The sequence below is a fragment of the Gymnoscopelus microlampas genome, assembly GCF_963454915.1.
Source record: "Gymnoscopelus microlampas genome assembly, chromosome: 20".
Taxonomy (NCBI): Eukaryota; Metazoa; Chordata; class Actinopteri; order Myctophiformes; family Myctophidae; genus Gymnoscopelus; species Gymnoscopelus microlampas.
In genome coordinates this window covers 19,677,721-19,695,970 of record NC_139957.1, presented here as the reverse complement: position 1 = coordinate 19,695,970, position 18,250 = coordinate 19,677,721, and the positions used below count along the sequence as shown (strand labels likewise).

The window sequence follows — 18,250 nt, the reverse complement described above, 5'->3', positions numbered from 1 at the left end:
TTTAGGCACAGATGAATAATTTTCATAAAACTGTAATAGTTAAAATCTATCTCCTCCTGGGATTTTTGAGCAATCTGCACGAAACATTTTACACATGAACTTTGGACCACTGCCTACAAAAATTTCCAACGGATTTTCCATAAGTGAAAAAATGCAGAAGTTAGGAGCCAATGACTGTTTTTCATATAATTCAAAATGGTGGGCGATCTAAAGGTCAGAGGTCAAAAGTCAGACCACGAAAGTTGTCGGGCATGAAGAGACGCATGTGTGTATCGAAGTTTCATGGTTGTAGGTCAAACAGGGCATGAGTTGTACCTGTTCAAAGTTGGCACTTTCAATTGAGTGCTATAGCGCCACCCTTTGACGAATGAGTGTGAGAATTATTTCTTGGTAGTTTTTCATGAGCATCTACCATATGGCCGAGTTTCGTAAAAAGCGTATGCACGGTTAAGCCAGAACTGGCAAAAACAAGTATTTTTCAAACTGCTCAAAATTGCGGAAAGTCTAAGGGCGGAGCTTAATGGTCAAATCGATACGTGTGTTCCTCATGAGTCAAGGCACATGTGTAAGCAAGTTTCACGACTTTCGGCCAAACGAGGCATGACTTATGCCTGTTTAAAGTCTGCCTTTTCAAAAAATTGCTATAGCGCCCCCTTTTGGCCAATTGGAGTAAGATTGGTTTCAGTGATATTTGGAATGACCCTCTACATTTCTGCAAAGTTTCAAAGAAATGTGAGTCTGCATGTATGTTTTAGGCACAGATGAATAGTTTTCATAAAACTGTAATAGTTAAAATCTATCTCCTCCTGGGATTTTTGAGCAATCTGCACGAAACGTTTCACACTTGAACTTTGGACCACTTTCTACAAAAATTTCCAACGGATTTTCCATAAGTGAAAAAATGCAGAAGTTAGGAGCCAATGACTGTTTTTCATATAATTCAAAATGGTGGGAGATCTAAAGGTCAGAGGTCAAAAGTCAGAGTGTGAAAGTTGTTCAGCGTGAGGAGACGCATATGTGTATCCACGTTTCATGGCTGTAGGTCAAACAGGGCATGAGTTGTACCTGTTCAAAGTTGGCATTTTTCAATTGAGTGCTATAGCGCCACCTTTTGACGAATGAGTGTGAGAATTATTTCTTGATCGTTTTTCATGACCATCTACCATATGGCCGAGTTTCGTAAAAAGCGACTGCACGGTTCAGCCAGAACTGCGAAAAGTGGCAGAAGAAGAAGTGACAGAATAATGCGAATAACAATACGTGTCCAGAGCAGAGCTCTGGCCCCGTAAATATAGCTGCAAGCAGCGATAATACGGGGCCAGTGAATAGAGAGAGAGAGAGACATGGAAACGGAATAGATTGAAGAGAGAGAGAGTGACATGGAAACAATAGATTGATGAGAGAGAGAGATGGAAACATAATGTTTTGATTGGACATCTCAACCTACTGCCATTAACAGGATTCGAACTCTCAACCTTCAGACTAATAGGCTGCAACACTACCTATAGTGCTATAGCTTTGTCCGGGCTGATATTGTCTGTTGAAGATCATAAACTCTTGCCTTCTTTCATGAACCAAGCCCCTGTTTCACTAACACTAAGATCACTCGTTCACAAACCATTTACCAATGAAGAAATTGTACATCTCCTCAGAACCAAAACTAGTGAAAGTAGCCGATCTACAAGCTCACAAACCATGAAAAGTTGTGAGATTGTAGATCAGCTATTTTCAGAATGAAGTATGTCATACGTTGAAAAAACGTACTCTCAAATAAGCATTTCAGGTTATTTTTACCATTTGCACATGTATTCATTGATACAGTCATGTTGTTTGCAATTCAACTTAAATTAAGTCTGCATCAAGTGAGGCTTGAACTGGCGATCTTGAGATTGTGAGGCATTCATTTAAGGGAGACGCCATTGGCCCAACAGACAAGTAACTGTGAAAAAGGAGATCAGACAGATGATACAGTTTCACACAAATAGCTGAAAAATCCTGGGTTTAAGTGTTTTTCAAACTGCTCAAAATTGCGGACAATCTAAGGGCGGAGCTTAATGGTCAAATCGATACGTGTGTTCCTCATGAGTCAAGGCACATGTGTAAGCAAGTTTCACGACTTTCGGCCAAACGAGGCATGACTTATGCCTCGTTTAAAGTCTGCCTTTTCAAAAAATTGCTATAGCGCCCCCTTTTGGCCAATTGGAGTGAGATTGGTTTCAGTGATATTTGGAATGACCCTGTACATTTCTGCCAAGTTTCAAAGAAATGTGAGTCTGCATGAATGTTTTAGGCACAGATGAATAATTTTCATAAAACTGTAATAGTTAAAATCTATCTCCTCCTGGGAGTTTTGAGCAATCTGCACGAAACATTTTACACATGAACTTTGGACCACTGCCTACAAAAATTTCCAACGGATTTTCCATAAGTGAAAAAATGCAGAAGTTAGGAGCCAATGACTGTTTTTCATATAATTCAAAATGGTGGGCGATCTAAAGGTCAGAGGTCAAAAGTCAGACCACGAAAGTTGTCGGGCATGAAGAGACGCATGTGTGTATCGAAGTTTCATGGTTGTAGGTCAAACAGGGCATGAGTTGTACCTGTTCAAAGTTGGCACTTTCAATTGAGTGCTATAGCGCCACCCTTTGACGAATGAGTGTGAGAATTATTTCTTGGTAGTTTTTCATGAGCATCTACCATATGGCCGCGTTTCGTAAAAAGCGTATGCACGGTTAAGCCAGAACTGGCAAAAACAAGTATTTTTCAAACTGCTCAAAATTGCGGAAAATCTAAGGGCGGAGCTTAATGGTCAAATCGATACGTGTGTTCCTCATGAGTCAAGGCACATGTGTAAGCAAGTTTCACGACTTTCGGCCAAACGAGGCATGACTTATGCCTGTTTAAAGTCTGCCTTTTCAAAAAATTGCTATAGCGCCCCCTTTTGGCCAATTGGAGTAAGATTGGTTTCAGTGATATTTGGAATGACCCTCTACATTTCTGCAAAGTTTCAAAGAAATGTGAGTCTGCATGTATGTTTTAGGCACAGATGAATAATTTTCATAAAACTGTAATAGTTAAAATCTATCTCCTCCTGGGATTTTTGAGCAATCTGCACGAAACGTTTCACACTTAAACTTTGGACCACTTTCTACAAAAATTTCCAACGGATTTTCCATAAGTGAAAAAATGCAGAAGTTAGGAGCCAATGACTGTTTTTCATATAATTCAAAATGGTGGGAGATCTAAAGGTCAGAGGTCAAAAGTCAGAGTGTGAAAGTTGTTCAGCATGAGGAGACGCATATGTGTATCCAAGTTTCATGGCTGTAGGTCAAACAGGGCATGAGTTGTACCTGGTCAAAGTTGGCATTTTCAATTGAGTGCTATAGCGCCACCTTTGGACGAAAGATTGTGAGAATTATTTTTTGATCGTTTTTCATGACCATCTACCATATGGCCGAGTTTCGTAAAAACCGACTGCACGGTTCAGCCAGAACTGCGAAAAGTGGCAGAAGAAGAAGAAGAAGAAGAAGAAGAAGTGACAGAATAATGCGAATAACAATACGTGTCCAGAGCAGAGCTCTGGCCCCGTAATAATAATAATAGTGAAAGTGTAGAGATGTAATAGGGTTCGAAGCCTTACAGGCTCTCGAAACCTAATGAAAGTGTAGAGATGTAATAGGGTTCGAAGCCTTACAGGCTCTCGAAACCTAATAAAATAGCAACAGTCATAGAAACATAGTCCCTTGTGCATATTGTCTCACATGCAGGTGAGACATAATTTAACCCATTTAGACCTGAGGCCGATTCTAAAAATGCCTTCTAAATCCTGACCCAAGTTTTCTGAAAAACTTCAAATATTTATTCAAAAATTACAGAAAATGTATGTTGCTATATACTGTATTTTGGTATTTTGGGGTATTTTTGGGTACTTTTGGGTACTTTTGGGCAATTAGTATGACCCCCCCAAAAGGGGTTCCCGCCCTGAAAGGTATAGTTACAAATAGGGGTTCCCGCGCCAAAATGGGTTAACAGACATGTCAGTGTAAACGTGTCAGTTCCAGTGCAGCACCAGCCAAGCACCATGATATAAAAATACATGCATTTGTTACAGATTTTACTGGCACTATGGATTAAATGTCTCCCAAGTGATGAGTTAAATGATGGAGAATCAGACGATTGCTTTTTTAGACTTGATCATTACAAAAGTGACTTTGTGATATCCTGTAATAGCATACCCAGCTCCTTGGAATGTAAGATACTAGAGGTTCGGGTCGCATAGTCCCGTCTACTGGCCTGGCCCGCACATCGGAGACAGAGACAGTAGAGCGTGTAGACGTTCATTGCAACACCGGTGCTTGTTTCTCGCACATGATTTGGCATCACGCAAACCGAAAGCGAACTTAACTTTTTGGAGACACAGACAAACACACAGCCACACTTGCCACTTGCCAATTGTATATATAGATGTCAAACTGAAAATAACTAAATACCATGGGCTTATAGCCAAAAAGAAATAAGTAAAAAATCTATGTCACATGAGTTTCTACCACAGCCCACAGTTTGGATTGGGACAGAAGAAAAAAAGATCCTTACAAAAATGTGGTTCCCTGGTGGGGGAAAAAAGTTTGAAAACCACGGCATTACCACATGGGCTCATGAGCAATCTGTTCTAGCCTTGAAGCCATCAGCTGTGCCTACTTCACTAGACCCATATGCATAGTCCATTTTCATTACCATTGCATTCCAATGGTATGATTTCGCGTGCAGGCCATCGCTGAATGGATAGAGAAGCCACCAGGGAAATCAAAGGTCCTTGGTTCGATTCCCGGCCCCGGCAACGTGTCGAAGTGTCCTTGAGCAAATCACTTATTAACCCCTAACTGCTCCCACCCACTGGGCTCAAGTCCACTTGGGCAACAATCAGCTGGGTGAAGCCGAAAACTGAATTCCCCCTTGCAGAATCGAATAGGTCTAATTATTATTATTTCCAGTTTGCAGTTTATTTTATTGATGTAAAATGCATTCTGCAGTGCAAGGCACACAATCGGACTATATACATATCAGTACATCGATTCCTTACTATTTATGCCCTGTTGGGAATGCATGCCTCTCCTGTATTGCAATACCCATTATAATAGTACTGGGAGGCCAGTCTATGATTTCAGTAATATTGTGTCTTATTGATGACATCAGGGATCTCAATATATTGGATTAAAAGGGACACACACACACACACACACAGACAGACAGACAGACAGACAGATCTCCATACTATATGGCCATAAAAGGGACACAGACAGACAGATACAGAGATTTGTGGATTTCTGGATATTTCTGGACAACCGACCTCCCACTTGGCACATCACTCGCTTGGGTCATCTGGGATACGACTGCGAAGTTTGAAGTCTACCGATTGGACGGTTCTTGAGATATGTGGGGGACAGTTACCCTACGCAGTGATTCTGTGAATTTATAGATAGATACAACTATGCACGCTTGGATTTATAGGATGTGATTAGATGTGTAGCTGTACCTTGCATATCTTGTCTTTCATTTAAAGTCGGTATATGTAAACCAAACACCAAATCAAGTTCATAGAACGAGTGTTCCGGATTCTGACTCAGATTCTAATACTGATTTTGATTAAACAGAATGAGTACAACCGACCTTTAAAACAGACACCACACAGTATGGAGCTGCCTGTGTCGTTTGTGTGTTTTTGTACCATGAAACCTGATCAGTGACCCTTGGGCTGTATTGTGGCTGTTGGTGACAATGTCAAGGTTAGATCACTGGGAAACATGAAAATATTTGCAGATGAAGCATGCTGGTTGTTTACAGGCTGGTGAAGGAGTTGTCTGTGTGACGACTCACAGTAGTGTGAAACTTAAAGACGGAGTCAGCAGCAATCTGTTTGACCATCTAAATGTTGGGTATGTTTACATGGGTCCTCAAAGAGTTTGACTTGTAAATGGAAAACAAAAACGTTTGTTTTGGTTGTTGAGATGGTGATAAACAGTATATTGTAACTACTCTCGTTTCTCATGGATTTCGTCCCAGTACTGTGAGACTTTAAGATACTACAATCAGCAAAACTATGCAGCCATCTAAATATTGGATTTAATCACATAGATTGTCAAGGGCTTTGATTTGTGCTGTAGGTTTAGACCTACAATGTGTATTACAATGTTTATGAACAAATATCTTCTGTCCTTAAAATATATATTTTTTTAAACATAATACTATCAATCATTATTTTATTCTTATTGTATTAAACTCAGACAACATTTCAAATAAGAAAATAAAAAACTTAAATTACTAACAAAGCCAGTGAATTAGGCCACAGTTTTGTGCCTGTACTGTAGCTTTAAAAGTGTGACTTTAATCAACAGCGTGTTAGCAACTCCAACCAATTGTCGTCAGAACCCCTCCTCCAATCACTGTGACTGGCTGAGATGCACGGAGGGAGCGCTCGCTTTGGTTCATGTGATAACCTATTCTGTGTGCCGTACTGGCTTGCCAACTCGGATGGTGCACTCGTTGAAGTGTGAAGCCATCGACTGGTTGGCGCCGATGTTGTAAAACCTTGCACATACGCAGGACGTTGAGTGAGTGAGCCAAAATGAGCTTTCCCAAAACGACTGGCTTGGGAATCACTTACACATCACTTACACATTAATCAACAACACAAACCTCTGCCACCATTACTATGTGGTCGACAACACTTATTTTTTCTTCTAAATTCATGCGATCACTAACACATTGTTATCCTGTTCATTTCTAATTATGAGAAATGATAATTTGTGTCTGATTGTGATTATCCAATTTGACTAATTGGTTATTTCTGTCCCCTTTGTGGTGTGTTAAGCTGCTCCCCAGATGGATGGAGGTGGTTAGAAGAAGGGAAAGTTTATGAAAATGAAAGACAAATCACAAACGCACACACACACACACACACACACACACACACACGCACACGCACACGCACACGCACACACACAACTACACGTGTGCATTCACAGGTCAAACATGCACATTCAGTAATACATGCCTATACTAACATACTGTATACACACACACACACACACGTTCGCATACACTCTAGCCAGCTGGCAGCCCACAGTAGCTAGTCCTGTGTCGAAAATGGATTTGTTTAGGAAAGCCAAAAGGGGGACTTAGTGTGTATTTTACATTGACAGTCAAATCAGGATTCAAATGACAGCCAGTCGCTGGAGACCCATATTTGGCCTGTAACAAATTTTACTCACATTGTCACCTGGTGGCTCCATGACCTAACCACACCGGGAAACCTGTGGCCAGCCATTTGCATGGACAAAGAGAGCCGAGGGCATGGGCTTCCGTCTGACTGAAATAACTTGTACACAGACAATACAGGGGATTAATTTACACTTCCAGGAGGGATATCCCTGAGGCTGTAATCTCCTGTCACAGCATTATTATGGCTGTATCACTCAGAACCCGCCCGCCCGTGTGGCTTCAGCTTGTTGATGAAATAGGTTGACTCTGTCATTTGATGAGAAGTGTTTTGATCATTAGCTTTGGGTCATTGCAGGGTTTTCTGGAAGGCATCCCACTTCGGAGGTTTACATGCGACTTTTAAATGCTCCTCCCGTCCCTTCTCCACGTAATCATGACATCTGTACTTCCAGAAGCAATAATATTTACGCTTGGACGCAATCGTCCGAGAACATCTCCACCGGCTTGTGGAGCGGTGTTGCCACAACAGAGGAGGCCTGAGTTCACATACTGGAGCTGGTCACGCCACACTGTCCACCATGTCCACAGACCTGTGTTCACTATCAATATGCACTTTCCTACTTTTTCTTCAGGGGGGGATGCCTTATTTTGACAAGAGATTGAAGGGAAACAAGACGGGGCATAGCAGAGGGATGACAGATCCCTCTGCTATGCCCTGTCATAGCAGGGCATTGCAGATTGGACAGTCAGCTACTGTACTGCACACCTTCAATATGCATAATGTGCACCCGCACACACTGTCTTGCTGGCTTTCTTTTTTCTCCCTCTGTACTTGTTTGACAATGTCACACCATCACTCGATCTGCTTCTCTCTCTCTTGCACGCATGCGCGCGCGCGCACGCACACACGCATGCACGCACACACACACACAGAGCCACATAGAGCCCTATTTCCCTTGGTGTTCAAAGCAAAGGGAGGTATCTTAACTCATTTTCTGCCAATCACGCATATATGCATTCTATTGAATCCATCACTTGCCTGCCAATAACGCATAAATGCGTTTTTAGACTTTGTTTTTATTTTTATTTGACCCAAAGACCAAGGAGATATGATTTTTCGAAGATCTAGACTCCCATCCACTTCCTTGTTAACTTAAAACTTAAAAATTCTGTATCTCGGCTCCTGAGTACTTTTTTAATTTCAATGAAAAATCTCTGGCAGACAACTGCAAAAAATCTGAAAATAATTCAGGCAGGTTAAATGTTAAGTGATATACCTTCTCAGATTTGGAACCTTTACGTTCCAAATAAAATATAACAATAATGTTGGGACAATTTGTACTACAATTCATGTTTTTATTTCCGGCGAAGCCGTAACCTCTCCCTGACGGTTGAACGAAAATACTGGAAAGTAACTGTTGCCGTTTACTTTCCAAATGTTTACCAAAGTTCTCATGAACTTCTGTATTAATTCTCACAAAGGAATGATGTTGTGTTGACTGTCATAGTCATTTTAGACCTGTTCTACCTGTTCATGGTTGGACGCAGTCCCTTTAAAACAGCATTTGACAACAAGAGGAGACTGCATTCCCATGTACCGGTACCTCACAGTGGGCAGAGCATGGCACCAAACCTGTGGTTGATGCCTGTGGACTGCATAGTGCTAAAGACGCTCATCCACCGGTTCTAACTATGCTGAAAATGTTCACTTACGGTAGGCTACTGTTAGGTGCTTTAGATAAAGCATGTGGTAGCAGAAGAGCAGTAGTTGAGGTGCTTTGGATAAAGCACGTGGTAGCAGAAGAGCAGTAGTTGAGGAGCTTTAGATAAAGCATGTGGTAGTTGAGGTGTTGCTGTTTGTCGTCACAATTTATTACATAATTTTCTGCAAATACTTTGAATGATGTTATTGTCGCAGCAACTGGTAGGAGTGCCAGCAAAGCAATTGAAAGTCGAGTTAATGCTAATTTTCTTTTTTGTACCCAAAGCTATAAAAGTGACCGCTTGGCTGGTTACATGGCGGCTTTCCGACATGTCGCCTTTCCGACGTTAACGAACCCTATACCTAACCCTCACCCTAACCCTAACCGCACGCGGAAGCCACTAGTCGGAGTGGCGAGATGTCGGCATGGAAGACGGTTACCGCTTGGCTACCCCAATGCAGGTTGCAACCAATAGGCTATTGAGAAGGATTTGCAAATGCTGTCTCAACATACACATATTGTGTGTTTTTATGCGAAAGTTCTATATTGCGCATGCATGCACTTCCTGAAATGTTTGTGTATGCAACACAATTTGTGCACTGTTAGCAAAATAGGGAACATACAAGTAGCTTCTCCCGTGTAGGGAACAAAAATGAGAGTGGACTACCAATACAGGTTTCACCATAATAGCCGCTATTCAGGTGTCAGGGAGAATTCCTCGTTCTACTCTTGATCGACATTGGTCGACAGCCTTGCAAAAAAAGGAACAATTCATAATATGAATGACCTTTCTCTGTTTTGTTTCCCTCTGTTCTGTCATCTTGCCAAATTATGTCATTCTAATGCTGATTTCAAAACACTTCCTCATGATTATAATTTGGTTGGTTCAGTAGAACAGTGGTTTTCAAACTTTTCACCCAAGGCACACCAAAGTGAAAATCTCCTGTCCTATACAGTATATATAATTGCAAAAACCCTGTATTACACAGCCTTTGTAAACGCTTGTTTTTATTTACTAATGCCAAATAAAACTTGACACAAATATATTACTCAAGAAATATGTATTAACAAAATAATTCAAAAATGTATTTGAAACTTATCTCTAATATATATTTTTGAAAATCATATCAAAGCGCAAGAAATCCCATTTGAACCAGACAGATTACTAATGTCTCTGTATTGTAAAATGAGTACACACATTGTACTGATATAGTAAATTCAACTTTTTGTAGTTGTATGTATTGCATTGATAATGTGTGGACACCTGGACACAGCACACCGTCTGGGAACCACTGCTCTAGAAGTATACTTATTCAGATGACTGGCTTCATGTACAATTGTGTGATAGATCACTCAGATATGTTTTTTTGTAGCATTCAACAGGGCTCAGTATGTGACAGTTGAGTGCATTTGAAAAGGATTCAAAAGAATAATATCTAAATCATGACAGACTCAGATATTGAACTGTACAGTACTAACCTGTTCTAACCCGTATTTACCTGGACTGGTTGATTCGGTCCAAAATAACCTTCAAAAGCTCTATTTTGTTTCCTAACATCCTAACTGGACTGTTTAATTTCTATCTACATGCAGAATCTATGGCTTCTATAAGGGAATCCTTCCTCCAATCCTGGCAGAGACTCCAAAGAGAGCAGTTAAGGTAGGAACCTACAATCAAGCCCTTAGCCCATACAAGCAAAACATAGTCTATTTATTTATTTATTTACCTTACCAAACCAGGAAGACCTACAGTACTGTATGCCCCCCCCCCCCCACCACACACACACACACACACACACACACACACACACACACACACACACACACACACACACACACACACACACACACACACACACACACACACACACACACACACCTTTACTCCTTCGCTTCTACTCCTGTGAACATGCAGCACACATGGCAATCAAACATGTGACGGCATTGTGACGCCATGTGCCATGTTTGCCTTTCCTGTTCCTCGCGTTTGCTCTGGAGGACAGCCAAATATTGATCTACAAGCATTACCTACTGTACGCCATACCAGTGTGCTAGCCACTGTCTGTTGGGTTTTGGGGCTTGGCTGCTTTATATGGAAGCTATGTCGTTCTCTGGCCCCGCCGGTGTGTAACGAGGTGATTGGGGATGCGGGTGGGTTGGGGGGTGGCTACCTGGCATGGGTCTGCCATATAATGAGATACTGGAGACAGAGGGTGTGTGAAATGTTGGATGTAAACACACTGAAACACTGAGAGAATGGTGGTAATTGCTTGCTATGGCAAACAAAGCCGGCTGGTGGTGAGCAATGTCTGGGGCGAGGGAATTAAAGCAAATTAAACCTACGATTAAAACGCCTTTGCGGGCTTTTTGCCCTCTTGCTAAGACAAACAAATCAGGGAATGTGTCTCCCCTTAAACAGTGAACATGAAACATGCCTCTTTCAGCTGACAGTATGGTGTGAAGCGTTAAGTACTGCGTAATGTTGTTCATCAGTTCGTTTACTCTATTTGAGACCCATGCGGGCCCAAGTGTTCTCTTGAAGGAGGCTTTATTCTGCTGAATGTGCGTGTGTGTGAGTACACATGCAAGTGTGTATGTGTATGCTCGTTGTTTGTGAACATCCACTGGCTTTTGACAGCTCATTTATTCCCATCTCTCCTTCATAGTTCTTCACCTTTGAGCAGTACAAGAAGCTGATGAACCTTACCTCTTTGTCTCCTGCCCTGGTGAGTCTGAAACGCAGAAACACCTGAACACACTCACACCTGATCTTTGCACCTAAACACGCACGCACACGTGCATTTATCTGTGCAAACCAGGAAGGGAACCCGCACAATGCATCACGAAGATGCAGGTGGCCGCATCCTTCTTGACTAATCTCCATTTCTAGCGTAAAGAGTCAGGAGGTGTAAGCAAGACGGATTACGATTCATGAGGGGGTGTGGTTGACGTGGACACACACACACACACACACACGCACACGCACACGCACACGCAGGCATGCACACACCTATTCAGGTGGCAGCCAAGTGTCAGCCATGATGGATGGCCTTCCTACAAGCCGGCTTTCGCCTCACAATGCCTGGGCCGTCCCAGCACGGTGCGCATCCTCGGCTTTGTTTGCACAGTCATCGGAGAAGAAATGTTTACCTGTCCGGGACTGTCCCATCCACATCCATCATGCTCTCCTCCCCCATGGGAACTCACTCTGCCAAACCCCCCTCCCCTTCTTCCCTTCTTCCCTTCTTCCCTTCTTCCTTTCTTCCCTTCTTCCCTTCTTCGCTCCTCATTCTTCTTTTCAAGCAGTATCAAGTACAGTAATCACATTGGATCATTCATTAGTGCTGCTGAATTACAGATTTTGGTCTTAAAGGCACTAACCCCCTCCCCCCCATCCCGCTCAGTGCTCTCTCTCTCTCTCTCTCTCTCTCTCTCTCTCTCTGTCTCTCTCTCGTCTACAGTATCTACCTTGTCTCTGTCTGTGTCTCCCTCTTTCTCTATCTCTCCTGTCTCTTTGTCACTGTCTCTCTCTTGTCTGTCTGTCTGTCTGTATGTATGTATGTATGTATCTCTCTCTCTGTCTCTCTCTCCCGTCTCTGTCTACAGTATCTACCTTGTCTCTGTCTGTCTCTCTCTACCCTGTCTCTCTGTCTGTCTGTAAATCTCTCTCTCTCTCTCTCTCTCTCTCTCTCTCTCTCTCTCTCTCTCTCTCTCTCTCTCTCTCTCTCTCTCTCTCCCCCCCCCCCTCCGTTCTGCACCCAGTGCAGCTGAATAGCTTCACTCTGATTAATGAGGACGCGCACAGTAATAATACAAATAAGGAGTTAGAAGGTGGCCAGTGGGCCTGCTGGCTGAATAAACAGCACCGGGGCACGTCTGAGAGGATGGGTCCCGGGGCTCTGACAGCAGGATGAGGAGGCAGGATGAGTAATGAGGTACGGACACGTTCCTGACGCTTTACCATTACGCCCCCCCCCCCCCCCCTCCCCACACACACACACACACACACACACACACACACACACACACACACAATCTGAGCACATATGCGCGCATGCATATGCAAGCACAGACACACCACTCGCTTGCACGCATACACATACACACACACACACACACACACACACACACACACACACACACACACACACACACACACTAACGGCAAAGATGTTGTTGCTTAGTGCACACGCTCACACACACATAGACTGACGCAGCCCTCTGCAATGTACCACCACACGTGTGGGCATGCACATTGCACACAAATGTGGATAGCACTCTCAAATCCACGATTCATTTACACAGCTACCCATAACACACAGTCACACACACACACACACACACACACACACACACACACACACACACACACACACACACACACACACACACACACACACACACACACACACACACACACACACACACATGCCTGGACACTTCCTCAGGCCAGCAGAGCACACACACCTACATACTGTTACGTAGCAACCTGTGACCCCACGTAGCACACGTGCACGTGCACGTGCACGTGCACAACACTACTACCCATATACAGTAGGTAGTGTTGCAACATACGCTCGACTTTCGACTGCATACCAGACATTTACATACACAGTTCATCTGTATTTATCACCACCTGTCACTTTTTTTCAGTGCTCTTGCCGTCAAGGAAAGTTATAGATTTCTTCCCACACTGAGCAAACCTGCAAATATGTAGATTGAAGCAGTCCATATTCTGGGACAAACAGATAAACAATCTGTAAAGATTTGCAGAGATTTGGCAAAAATAGGCAAACATTCTACAAATATAGCCGATGTACAAGCACATAGTGCGTTGCGTTGAAAACCAGTATGAGCTTGTAGATCAGCTACTTTCGCTATTGGCGTACAACGAAGTATATAGGGTTTAACTGATTAATGCTGAGCATTGACCATGATTGATTTAATAGATCTGCAACTTGATTGATTTCCTACTTCCTCCTCATTCCTTCTGTCTCCTCTCATTCACCTTTTCTCTTCCTCTTACCTGTTCCCCTGACATTTGTCAAACGCTCACAATGGCAGCCATGACAGAGACAGATGACCACCCTAGAGGAGACACAGAGACTCGGGGAACAAGTTTCTGCGAACAAAACCGCAATTCAGAATCAAGTCCTTGTTACTTGAGTGCGTTCACTGTTTATTCTCCTTTCTTTTGTTGTTCACATTAGTATTACCCCTGCTGCTGTTTATCTGTTTGTTCAGTGCTTTCGTGACACTTTCACTCAGTTGAGCAGACCCCTCCTCCTTCTCCCTCCATGGCAACAAATTGTTATATAAATATGTATTTAACACACGCATACACACATCATTTTATGAATAACAATAATGTTTTTTTTTTCTTAAAAACATGATAGCCTCTGTCCGCAAAGGCAGGGTCCAAAATGATATGTATTTGGCCGCGGACCACAATCTCAAATATTTTGTTCCAGGGACCCCCAGAAGCAAAGATTTGAGTTACAGATGTTCGCTTAAAAATATATACATTTAAAGGTTTGCACAAATTTTCACGATTTTTCAAAAATAGCAGATCTACAAGCTCATAGTGCGGCACTCAGTGCTGTGCTATGAACTTGCATGTCTGCATTTTTTTAATAGCCAAAGTATAAAAGGTTAAAGTGGTAAAATGATTGAAACACATTTTGATGGGGACCCCCTGGAACCCCCCCAAGGACCCCTGGGGGTCCCCGGACTCCACTTTGAGAACGAATGCTCTAAGGGCCATGCAGTGGAATCTTCCTAGCTGTTTGCAGACAGGGTTTTTTAACTTTTCAATTGTACCCATGAACCCCACCTCCATCTCCCCCATCAGGTGCTGGCGTTGGCTGGACTAGGGTCAGGTTTGACGGAGGCGGTGGTCGTCAACCCATTTGAAGTGGTGAAAGTCAGTCTGCAGGCTAACAGAGATGCTTTCAAAGAGGTAGGGAACAATGTTCCCCTGTTCTGCCTTGTAACCTCAATGTATTGATTTGTTTTAACACCCCAGTATATGAATCTGTTTGTCTGTTTTTGCATTCCCATTTTAAGGATTGGGCTCTCTTGCTTCGCTTTCAAATCAAAGATCTGGTTTCAGAAAAAGTGTAAAACATGGAGATACACTGTTGAACTAACTCTTCTGTATATTACATCCAGTATTTTATCATTATTGCACATTTTTCATTGTATATTTTAATAATGACTTTTGTCAGAATGTTAGCAAATGTTTAAGTCCCATCAACATGCTGCTTGTACTTGTATAAGTTAGTGACAAATAAAACCTTCTTGATTAGCAAAAACATGTCAATATTGAGTCATATTGCATACTGTATCAACATTTGGTATTGATATTGTGGTATTGTGATAACTGATATGGCATCTGCCTTTGCTAGGTAAGAACTGAAGAGAAAAGCAGTCGAGGATTTGTTTCTGACACATACTCTCACTCCCAACACAGCAACCTTCCGCATTTAGGCAAGCTCGCCACATCATCAACTCTGACGGCTTTGGACTACGAGGACTCAATAAAGGGTTAACGTCAACGCTGGGTCGCCATGGTGTCTTCAACATGATCTACTTTGGGTTCTACTTCAATGTCAAGGACGCCATTCCTGCCAGCCCGGTAAAACATCAAAATCTATGCAGATATATGAGCTCACAATGCATTGTGATGCAGCGCGTTGTGATCTATTTGATTGGCTGTTTTTGCCATGCGACGCTTAAAGTATGCATCAGGCTTAAAGGGATATTTCACTTTCAAAAACTATTTAGATATTTGATATTAATTTTATCAGACACGCCCCCTTCCTATACAAACCCATTATAAATTCAAACTCTATTTAGATTCATCAAAAACACCCGTCCTTGGTTCTGGTGACTCATCCTGCCCTCCTAATATGTGAGGGGGCCGTGTTTTTTCGCTTACTTTTTTCATTTCAAAAGTAATTGAAAAAACACTGTCTCCTCACATATTAGAAGGACAATGTCTGTCACCAGAACCAAGGACGGGTGTTTCCGATTAATCTATGGTTAAAATGGAGTTTGAAGTTGCAATGGGTTTGTACAGTATAGGAAGGGGGCGTGTCTGATAAAATGAATATCAAATATCTAAATACTGAATCAGGCAACTTAAAAACTGCCCGGGGTGCTCCCAAAAGCTTGAGTAGACGATAAAATGACCCAATTTCTTTTTTTAAAGTGAAATATCCCTTTAAGTGATATATCAATATCACTGAACCATACTAACTGTATATCTGATGGGGCAAGCAGCAACCTTTTTGGAAGTAAGCATGATAAAACAAACAACATGAATGAAGTTCAATAGAATTATGATGTTGTGATTGATTTTTACATTTAAAACCATCACGGCATCTTACTTCTGGCGTCTTACAGTAACATGTTTAGCATGGGTGGCCTCAGTGGGCATCAACCCCTCAAACTCTGCATGATTTAGCCAGCTCTATCCACTGAGCTCTATAGCTATGGTATCCCTTTAGGTGCTAGTCCCATACTCTAAGCATTGAGTATTGCAGGCAATGGAGCCCCTAACGCCAGAAGTGTTACTGGCAATCTTCTACACATTGTGCTCCACACAGGACTTAAGTAACTTTGAACTAACCTCTGTGTATATGATATCCACGTGTCCTAACCACTTAGCCTGTGGGGAATAGCGAGTTTTTGACAGTATGATTGGTTGGCCTGAGTTACCGTGGTGAGGGAGGGGAAGAAAATCAGAGAGGAGCTTGTAAGATCAATCCCACTAATACCTCGTCTGTTTGCGCTCCATAACATCCTCAAAGTCTCAGATTACACATCCGGCAGGGCCTGATGGCCCAAACAAAAGTTAATTTTGTTTAATGGAAACGTTACCATACGCCAGTTCCACATGTACAAACTGGAGCATTAGATTAACTCCAATGAACTAATTGGAAGCAGACAATAGTACTGTTTTTCACAGTGGGATTTTCTGTGGTAGCCTGATCGCTGCAGAACTCAACGTTTTTCCAGTAAAGTATGATGCTGACAATCACAGAGAAGTGGTCATCATACATGAATTGTATTGAACTATAGCCCACTGACTTATAGAATTGATTTTACACAGTACAATCCTCAATGTTCATTTATCCATTTATAACTCTGAGTATACAAATGTGGGTCCATTTCATTACATTGTACACTCTCAGAGTTAAATTAACACTTTTTGTATTAGGGTAGATGCGGTAAACCTGGTATTTGACAGTGACATGCAGGTATATAGACAAAGTCTGGTGACATCTACTAGTCATGTAGTTTCTAGAACTACACACGCCGACATGGCCGCTAACGAAGCTGCACCCACTGCTTTGAAAACAACTCATATCACCATACCAATATGAACGACCGTCCCGATGTCTTTGCATTGGTTCTGCAATGCAGTATTTTCGTTCAATAATTGGTTCCACGCAGTTCTAGCAACTACATTGAATTTAGATGTCACCAGATGTATTTGTCTCTGTTCGTCTGGCTACGCGAGACTAGTATACAGGAGACATGACTGGAGTTTGTGACTATATGACCACTGTATACACGGGTTAGAATTAATGCTGTGGCCTCTGGCAGCTCCGAGGATCAAGTCGATGATGGGCTCCCTCCACATACTTTTGTCGGCAACGTGAGCAATGAGCTTGCAACTCAAACGTGTCCGTAGTCAAATTCGGCGCGCCAAGTCTCGGCCTCTCCCATATCGCCATTTGAATACGCGAGCGAGATGTGGCATACTAGCGTCATTCAGAAGTGAATATGTGTGAGGAGATGTTTGCTCAAGGCTGTTAGCATGTCACTTGATGGATGCACTTATACTGCCTCTCTTCCCCATGTGCACAGCAAAATCCTCAGTGCTAATTTAACTCTTAAGATTGTACAAATGTAACCAAATGGACACGTAAAGTGTCCATTTGGTTACATATCTACACTCACTGAGTTACAAATGGATAAATGAACACTGAGGATTTTACTGTGTACATCTCACTTGGAGAAAAAAAAAGAAACTAGAAGAAGTGGGATTAGCTGTTGATTTAGCGCAGCTCTCAGGGTGTCCAGCCGTCTTGAGAAAGGCCTGGACCAGAGAGGCTGCTGTCATTTGTAAAAATATCCTGGCCAATTAGCTGTCAGAGCTCTCCAAGTCTGGGCTTCTTTGGTACAGTAATACCCCTGTGCCGAGTCACAGCCCAATTACCCAAATTGTCCCCATATGCCTTCCCCAGTCTGCCTGCATGAACCCTGTTTATAAATCCTCTCTCTCAGCCTCAACCAGAGAACATGTGCTTCTGCTCAGC

General features: G+C 42.4%; 1 protein-coding gene across 2 annotated transcripts in view; it reads left to right on the top strand.

The window, feature by feature from the left end:
* The window catches only part of slc25a21 (solute carrier family 25 member 21), a 129,442-nt gene that overhangs the window by 107,114 nt on the left and 4,078 nt on the right, over positions 1 to 18,250 (top strand). For both annotated transcript variants that reach the window (XM_084045750.1, XM_084045751.1), the window contains 4 exons: positions 10,515 to 10,581; positions 11,588 to 11,647; positions 14,773 to 14,880; positions 15,394 to 15,558. In XM_084045750.1, coding sequence (XP_083901876.1) covers positions 10,515 to 10,581; positions 11,588 to 11,647; positions 14,773 to 14,880; positions 15,394 to 15,558 — 400 coding nt within the window. The remainder of the gene's footprint in view (positions 1 to 10,514; positions 10,582 to 11,587; positions 11,648 to 14,772; positions 14,881 to 15,393; positions 15,559 to 18,250) is intronic.